Source organism: Pyxicephalus adspersus, unplaced genomic scaffold (assembly GCF_032062135.1).
Source record: "Pyxicephalus adspersus unplaced genomic scaffold, UCB_Pads_2.0 Sca427, whole genome shotgun sequence".
Taxonomy (NCBI): domain Eukaryota; kingdom Metazoa; phylum Chordata; class Amphibia; order Anura; family Pyxicephalidae; genus Pyxicephalus; species Pyxicephalus adspersus.
The window spans coordinates 4796-14150 of record NW_027317434.1 but is presented as its reverse complement, the minus strand read 5'-3'; the positions used below and the strand labels follow the sequence as shown (position 1 = coordinate 14150).

Sequence of the window (9355 nt, the reverse complement as noted above, 5' to 3'; positions counted from 1 at the left end):
AAATAAAATTGGAGACGGGGCATCCCTGTCTCGTACCTAGTAATGTTGAATGGAATAGAAACCATTTCAGAAGATAACAGCTTTGCTGATGGGTTAGAATATAGGGCCATAACTTCTGTCAGAAAAAGACCAGAGAAACTGAATTTGGACAGGGCCATCTTGAAAAAATACCAATGTACCCTGTCAAATGCCTTCTCTACATCTATTGTGACACATATAGCATTCAAGTTGTAATTTTTAGCATACTGAAAAAGATTGATCATGCGTCTCGTGCCATCCGAAGCTTGTCTTCCTTTAACAAATCCTACCTGATTAGAGTTAATGAAACATGGGGTGATATTCACCATTTTTAGAGCTATAGCTTTGGTATATATTTTTATGGAAATCTGGACTTTTTCCTGGTTTAGATGATCACCATAGCTTTAAGTATTCCTGACATAAATGTACCCTTAGAAGCGGGTAGGTTAAATACTTTGGTCAAATAAGGGGCTAATACATTTTTGAAGTTTGTATAATATTCAGACGTAAATCTGTCAGTACTGTGAGATTTGTTTCAAGGTAATGTATTAATTGCTTTTTCAATTTCTCTAATGGAGAAGGGTTGATTTATTTGGTCTAATTGTTTTTGAATCAACTGTAGGAGTTCAACAGAGGCCAGATATTGTTTTATCTTAGAAATTGTGGGTTTGGATGTACTAATATCATTTTTCAAATCATACAGCGATTAATATTATTCACCAAATGTGTTTGCAATCTCTTGAGGGTTGATAATCCTATTTTTTAAAAGTAGGTGGTAAACAAAGGGTATTTTGTTGCATGTTTTTTTATCTTTTATTTGGTAAGCTAGTAATTTGCGGGCCTTATTCCCTTGGCTGTAGTGTGTGATTTTTAGGTTTTGGTTGCTTAACAAAAGGGTCCTTAACTGCTTTCTTTAACCCAATAATTCCATAGCATTTTTTTGAGTATTTTTGAATATTCCTCTAATGAATGCTTTGTGAGTGCACTAAAATGTAGTGGGACTGACCTCCTGTGTGTCATTTAGTTTAAAAAATACTTCGAGGTGAGTAATACAAGATCGGAGCATGATCAGACCAAGTTATGTTATGTATTGTACAGCTAGTTATTTTAGGTATCAATCATTTATCTATCAAAATTAAATAAATTCTAGAATACGATCTATGGGAAGAAGAATAAATGGTATAGTCCCATGTTTCCTATTGTGTTGTCATTGGAACAGAAAATAAGCAAAATCACCTAACAAAGACACAGAAAGAAATACAACCACTTTTTATCTCTAAAGAAATAGAGAATGGATAGATTCTATTTTATTTTATTGCTTTCTGTACCCTTGTTATATTGGCTCTGCTCACAAAGACAGAACTCATAAGCAGACAAAAGTTTATACCCTTTTTCCGCAATAACCCAAATTAAAAAAAAATGAAATATTTAATTGTATATAAACAATTGCCCTCCATGCTAGTAAAAAAGAAACCAACAAGCTTCTGAACCCATACCTGAATTGTCGGTGTAGTGGTTTTCAGGACAGGGAACACATTCATAACAACATGTGTGTTGGCTCTTGTTGTCTGATGTTTTTTTCATTTGCCCTGGTTTACATTCATCTGAACATCGGGAAAAAATTTTCTGTTTTGACAAAGAGAACATTCTTGTTCAATAATAATATTCCAACATAAAAACACTATTTTTATTTTCTTGAAGAGTAATGGGGTGTTGGTCACATGCCCTATCAAGGTTGTGTTGGAGGGTCAGTGGTACTGGGCAGATGCCTAGTATACCTCATTCCCTACCTATATGGCTACAATGTATTTGGGAGGTGAAAGCCTCTTGTTTTAAATGTTTTAGTTTGTTGGCTGTCATAGCTTTGGCTTCGGTTCTTTTAGTTTCTGACCCTGAATAATTTTAGTTAAAAATGACACCTATTTACAGCATATGCATTTGGGTCTGTGATACAAAAGCAAAGGCAGATATAGCATTTTCCTAACAAAGCCAGTAAAGGCAGACCCGGTATTTACTTTGTGTCACTTAAAACCTGTAAATGTAAAGATTGCTCTTGTTTTCTTACCCTCAAAAGTTTAAACTCATTTTCTTTATCCTTGGTGCTGAATTTAAACACGTCCTTCTGGGTGTCATATTCAGCAAATGGGGTGATATTTATCTTTCCATTAGGGCCGGTTTTCCAGAGCAACACATCATATCCTGTACTGGCATCACCTTTGGAATCAAAGTAAAGAGTCCGGCCTTTGTAAGTGAAATTTACAGCCTTTAGGGATTGTAGAAGCTGTAAAAACATGGGTCCGGGTTATTAATACAAAAATCATGGTATTGTTAACATTAAGAAGCTTTATGTTATATATTTCGTATCTGACAACAACAGCAAAATGGAGACAGAGTAAAATGAATATGTGATCAAAGTGAGGATTAGGCGTTAGGTTCAGTCGTTTGCTGAAAAGTTAAAACACTGTTTTGGTAGGATTATGAGATATCTCTGCCTACTCGCAATTTTGTTATCCGGAACTTTAGTTGCATTTCAATACTTGTAGTAAATATTTCTTTGTGCCTGGTGTTTACACTGCTGTATCTTCAAAATTATTTTAAAACATAATAAAAATTTGACAAAATTTGGCAGGAAAAGTTTGCACCTGCAAGAACATGGACACCGTCAGACAACCCCTAGTCAATTCCTATCCACCATTTGCATATGTTCCTGCTAAACTACCTTAAAAACCTGCTTTTTTCCTAAGATAAGTCAGTGATGGATACTCTTTTGATATACCACCTGAAGATTTATGGCTCCCAAAATCTATCATTGAAAGGATTTGTCTTTTTATATTTTCATGCTGCCCTTGAAGCCAAATGAGAAGGACCCTCTCCCTGCTTTATAGTATTTTTAAAAATTTTTAAAACCTAAATTTTCAAATGTTGACATTGCTAATTGTTACATTAGACTCCATATACAATGTTCCCATATTTAATGGGATTGGCTTAAAGGTTTGGGTTTTCTAAACTTCAAACAGGATTTGCCAAACCCTTGGCAAAAATCTAACTAACTAATTAAATATTGATCCTTTAACCGGATATTGCCTTAGGCTGCTCCTTGTACAGCATTCTGTTAGGTGAAGGTACATTGGTTCAGTTGTTTTCCATTTAGAAGGTTGAATAAAGATAAAAGTTAATGCCCACCCAAAAATGCCAATACCATGTTCCCACCATATGGATGCTGAGTTGTAAACATGATAATTTTAATTTCTGAAGAATTTACTTCACATTTAAATGATCCCCAAAAAAAAAAAACACACCCACAGCTCAACTTTGTACACACTTTGCACAAACCAGTAATAATACCACCCCTTGTTTTTTTTACAAGGAAATACATGGATTTGAATGAATTTAGAGTATACAAAGTACATTATTGTTCTGTATGACTTTTTAGGAATATAATTAAATGAATTTTATGTGCCTTGAGTAAATATGAATGATATAATAAAATGTGTACCTCCCATGGTGCAAAGGCATTAGGATTTCTGCAGTTTCTATCCAAACACAGATTTCGGATTGCATGTGCTATAGCAGTCACCGCCAGCTGAGTGCTAAAGACAAATCCTGGCTGTACTGTGTCGGAAAGAAAGTCCTCTCTAAGAGACTTGTCCTTGATTCTAGTGTAGGTGACCACAGCTTCCTTGGAAGAATCAGTAACACAACTGTACATTTCACTATATTTTTTCTTTGAACAGTTAGACACAAGCATTGCATATTGGTCCATGAAGCGATTCATCTCAAAATCCTTTTGGTTTAGATCATTTACGTACTCCTGAAAAGATGTAGTATCTCCACTTTTGAAAATGAATCCAATCACTTTGCCAATCTTATGAATATCCGGTATGCTACTAATTCCTGTCGATACAGACCAGCTATCACTTGCAATCCATGTCCTCTTTATCTTTTTCTCCATAGCTTTTAAAAAAAGCTTTATAATAAGTGAAGGCTTTAGAAAAGCTACAATAACATTGACTCTGGTTTCTTTCAGTATGGTTTGAATGGCCTTATCTATCCGAGACTGCATGGTGCTGTCAGATAAATGAGAAGGTATGATTTCTTTAAAGGCAATGCAAATATTGGTAGCCTGATTTCCAAAGCTTTCTAATGCAGACCGCCCATAATCATCATCCATGGTAATAAGTCCAATCCAGTTCCATCCTGAAGATTGAATGAGTTTTGCCATTGCCTTAGTTTGGTAAGCGTCATTTGGAATCGTCCGTAAGAAAGCAGGAAATCGAAATTTATCACTTAGTATTTGAGCAGATGATGCATGACTGACCTGTTAAAAAAGAGTTTATTATAAAAATTAACTTTATAATTAATAAACGGGATTTATATAGCGCCAACATATTACGCAGCGCTGTACATTAAATAGGGGTTGCAAATGACAGACAAATACAGACAGTGACATAGGAGGAGGAGAGGACCCTGCCCCGAAGAGCTTACAATCTAGAAGGTGGGGGAAGTAACACACAATAGGAGGGGAGATATGTAGTGATGGGTAATAGTGGCGGTTTCAAAAGACAGAAGAAGGTGGGTAGGCAAATTTGAAAAGATGGATTTCAGGGGCTCTTTTAAATGAGCAGAAAGTAGGAGCAAGCCGAATAGGACGAGTAAAAGCATTCCAGAGAGTTGGGGCAGCTCTAGAAAAGTCTTGATGCTGTGCATGTGATGAGGTTATGAGTGAGGAAGTCATTAGTAGGTCATTGGAGGAGCGGAGAGACTGGCTAGAGGAGTATTTTTATTTTAACAACATAATTACTTTTTAACTAGAAATGTTAAACAAGAAAAGACTGGAATTCATATATGCAAAAAATGCAACCGATTGCTGATTACAAATGAAACCTTTTATAATTGAACAAAATGGCCTTGCTAACAAATAGCAAATGAAATCCATTTCAAGTTTGCTGGATCACCCAGGTTCACTGAGGAAATTGTATCCTCTCCAGCCTTGGAGAGCTTTACTAAGTCAGGCCCATTATCTTTTTCATATGTGAGAACCTTATAAATAAACCACACACATTTTTTTCATATTTACAAATTTATTTGAAGTGAATGTCCAGCCAAACGTTTTACATTTTAAATTGAGCTGGGAAAGATTAAAACTTTTCTCAGGATTATTGCTTTTCCCATAGGGGAAGATTTTCAGTCGCATCATGTTTGTGGTTACCATTTAAACAACTTTAATTTCTGTCTTACAAATCAATTTTCATTTCCAATGTAAAGCTATACATAGATCTATATATGCAGATAATATGTCAGATATATGTCAGGTAATTGTTACCCAAGACACACAGTCATTCATGTCCCATGCAAAAATCTTACATGTGTAGAACATGTGTCGACACCATGTTGGAATGATGAATGACAAACCAGGAATAACCACTGTTCACTTCTATGGAGGAAACACTGCAGGGTGCTGCAAAAAAAAAAAAAAAATAAGAATAACATACTGGAGAATCTAACTTTAAACTTTTTATATATGATTTTGCACATTTTTGATACCTTTATTTACATGATGCTTTATTGACAGATATTCTATCAAGCTTCACTTATAACATATTCTCACTGAAAAGAGGAAACCTCTTAGAAATAACCAAAATCACAACATGTAATAAAATTAAATTGTACCTCCATTCACCATTTATATGTACATTATAATAATATTAATGTGTATTGTTGACTATCTATCCGACCAACATTGAATACCAAACCATATGTGGAAATAGCTCAATATCATCTTGTAATTGAGTAGATGACAATGTATATGTCAAGATATGGCATATACCATATATGGCATGTTCCAAAAAACTTTTGTGGATGTGTAACTCGATACTCAGTTGCCTCAGTTTTATCTATGGTCATTAGAGATTGAAGATATTGTCTAGGATGGGTAGTACTGGGAGGGTTGGGTTCTAACCACATTTTAGGAATTATTATCAGATAGCAGAGATGTTTGAATTTGGTCACTGATGACAGTGCAGCTGGGTTAGTGCTAGGTTGATCTACAACATTACTATGAAAAAGGGCCAAATGAGGGGAAATGATCCGGTCATGTCCTGTAACTCTTAATAAAATTGAAAACTTGTTTCCAAAAATTTAAGATACTAGGGCATTCCCACAGTGCATGTTCAAGGGGTGCCTTATCCAAAGCACATTTAGGGCAAGCTGTAGACCTGTTTAGGCCGGCTTGAAAATTTAAACGCATATTGAAAGCGTAGTATACCCTATGTATAATTTTAAACTGGACTTCGTGCCATTGTTTACTGATCATATAACTACGAACACATGCCCAGCTGGTTTCCAGCAGGTTGAGTATGTCATCATGGGATATATTCAAAAAAGTAGCTCATCTATAGACAAAAGGTAAATCCACCCTGTTATCTAAGACAGTGTCCATTAGCAAGGGGGGCATACGAAATATAGAGTGTTTAGATGAATCTGCACCTAGTAGCTGTACTAAGGGGGCTGGCAACTGAAAATCTGATTGCACGCCAGGCGTTCCAAAAACAGAAACATGGTGTGAAGGGAGAGCATATGTGCTTCTCAGGATATCAAAAGGTAACAGATTATTGGACTGATCTAAAAAATTACTCGAACTTGTAATGCCTCTACGTTCCCACAACTCCAATGCTTTATATACTGAGCCCTAAGGAAAACAAGGCGTAGTACGTATAGGCGCTACTGTCGTGGTTCCAACATAAAAGTGGTATAGTTTTTTGACTTCTCTTCATGCTAGTAAAGTATCTACTAATAATGTCTACGGGACATTTACGAATGGAGTATTAGGAAGGCCCAAAATGGACCATGCTTTTATTAGAAGTGATTCAAGTTTTACAGCAGTAAAAAAAGAGGTATTGTGCCACCAGTCCTTGACATGACGGAAGAGACAGGATAAATTATAATTCCATAAATTTGTGAAGTTGACCCCCAGATTCTGCTTAGAACAAACTAATTTCGATCCAGCTATTTGGCGTGTTTTACCCGGCCAGATAAAAGCTACAAAAGCTGAGTGGAGTTTTTTAATATCCACATGGTGTAGGAGAAATGGCAGAGTTTGCATTGGATACAACAGCCTTGCAAAGCTGATCATTTTAAAAAGGTGGCAACGACCCATTAAGGATAAAAGCAGATTTTTCCATTGACTTAATTCAGCCAGGATTTTGGATATAAGTGGGTTATAGTTAAGTCTGTACATGTCCGGTGCATTACGGGATATTTGTATTCCTAAGTAGGTGAGATGAGTTCTTGCTAGTCTAACACCCAATCTATGTATGGTTGCCAATAACTCCCCTGGTGGGTTAGGGTGGAGACATATAATTTCGCAATTGGTGTAATTTATCCGAAATCCTGAAAATGAGCCAAAATATTGAATGTGTTGAAGGATTGATGACAAATCGTTTGTTGGGTTTTTAAGAAACAATAAAATATCATCAGCAAACATGACAAAGCTGACATGTTTACCTTATATCTCTACACCCATAAAGACTTTGCAGTCCTGAAACGACCAAGGTTATATAGCTAGGTTACACAAAAGCAGAGATAGGGGGCAGCCCTGATGGGTACCTGTACCTAACTTAAACACCTGGGACATAGCACCTGCTACCGGATAGGAGCCTTTAGATTGGAGTACATAGCACAAAAAAAATTTGCTATGTTGCCACCGAAACCAAACTTTTTTAAACTAGGTGGAGCCAAGGCCATTCGATGCTGTCAAATGCCTTCTCCACATCAAGCGCCAGCAGAGCAGTCAACACCAGAGAAGAACCCAACAACCTAGCTTGTTCAAGAACCAATAGTGTCTTTCTATTATTGTAAGTAGTAGATTTACTCAGAACAAAGCCTGCTTGTGCAGGACTAACTAACTGTGGAATGAATCGAGCTAGACGATCTGCCCAAGTTTTGGAAAGCAATTTGATATCCTTATTTAGCATTGAGATGGGTCGATAGGTTTCTTTGGTAATACCTTAATAAATGCCATTTGGCCCGAGTCCAGGTAAGTAGCCTGGGAAAACATGTCATTATACAATAGTGTGAGAGGGGATTACGTGCTCGACCAAAACCAAAAAAAGAGAGGTCTTGAATGCCAAATAGGCTTGTTGGGCCTGTTGACACGCATCTTGATATTTGCTTAAAACCTCCTACTTGACAGAAGAGACATAGGCCATGGTATTGCCTCTTAAGACCGCTTTGGCAGTGTCCCAATAGAGATAAGGGTTCGATTTATGTACTGCTCGATTCATAGTCCCGCCACCATTGTTGGAGATTATGTTGAAAGTATTCATCCTTAGCCAGAAATAGTGGAAATCTCCACACAAAAGTAGACATTTGTAGAAATCCCTCCGTTACAGTAACAGTGACTGGAGCATGATCAGGGATGACTAAAGGATAGATTTCTGTTGTATCCACTTTGAACAAGCGATCATCATAAACTAACACAGAATAAATTCTGGACATAGTGGAGTGAACTGGGGAGAAAGGAGTATACTACCTTTCCAATGGATGGAGGTGTCTCCAAGTACCAACTAGACCAGCTGCAGAGGTAAAGGAATCAAACACTGTATCATTGGCAACAGTGGCTCCTTGCCTTGGAGGCGGTGGGTGTCTGTCTTCAGAGGTAGTGGATACTGCATTAAAATCCCCAGCGACAATCAAAGAAGTGCTTAGAAGGGTGTGGAGGGTAATTAGCAGGTTGTCATAGAAAGGGCCATTGTCTGAGTTGGGACCATACACCACTAGTAAAGTAAGAGAATTTGCAGGCAATTGCACAGTCATCGAGGCCCATCTGCCCGCAGCAGCATTGCAGGATTTATTAGTGACGGTATACTGTAGCTGCTTGTGAATCAAGATAAGTACTCCAGCACAATGGCCCATTGCCGGGGCTCCCCAAACTTCTCCAACCCAGCCTTTGGACATAGGATGGTAGAGAGATGCAGGAAGATGGGTTTCTTGTAATATAGCTACGTCAGTTTGCAGTTTCTTCAGGTGGCGCAGAACCTTAGTAGGTTTGTTCGGTGAGTGGAGGCCTTTAACGTTCCATGTGGTGATTCTCATTTAAGAAGGTTTGTGAGCAGTGAGAACTATAATTAAATGTGATGTTGAGAACATGTAGACTGCATAGCCTTTTCAAGACAAAGCATCTTGAAAGGATCTGCTTCTACTTCTAGTTCGTCGAATGCACCCTGACTTCTCCTTCACCAGAGAGACAGACGTCTGGAGAGATATCCCAATAACACACACTTTTTCTTCTATTTACAGATTTCAAAACTAACCTCAAGACAGAAAGAGTGTCAAAGAA

The 9355-nt window shown here is 37.3% G+C and overlaps 1 protein-coding gene across 1 annotated transcript; it reads right to left on the bottom strand.

Annotated features, from left to right (window-relative positions):
- Positions 1-1514: 1514 nt before the first annotated feature.
- LOC140345042 (G-protein coupled receptor family C group 6 member A-like) lies at positions 1515-9111 on the bottom strand (the record flags this gene model as incomplete). Its single annotated transcript, XM_072432210.1, has 5 exons — positions 8549-9111; positions 5383-5476; positions 3515-4336; positions 2084-2299; positions 1515-1644 (listed from the first exon to the last, which is right to left on the bottom strand). Coding segments are annotated over exons 1-5 (1825 nt in total), but the record flags the coding sequence as incomplete, so codon positions are not given.
- Positions 9112-9355: the final 244 nt, after the last annotated feature.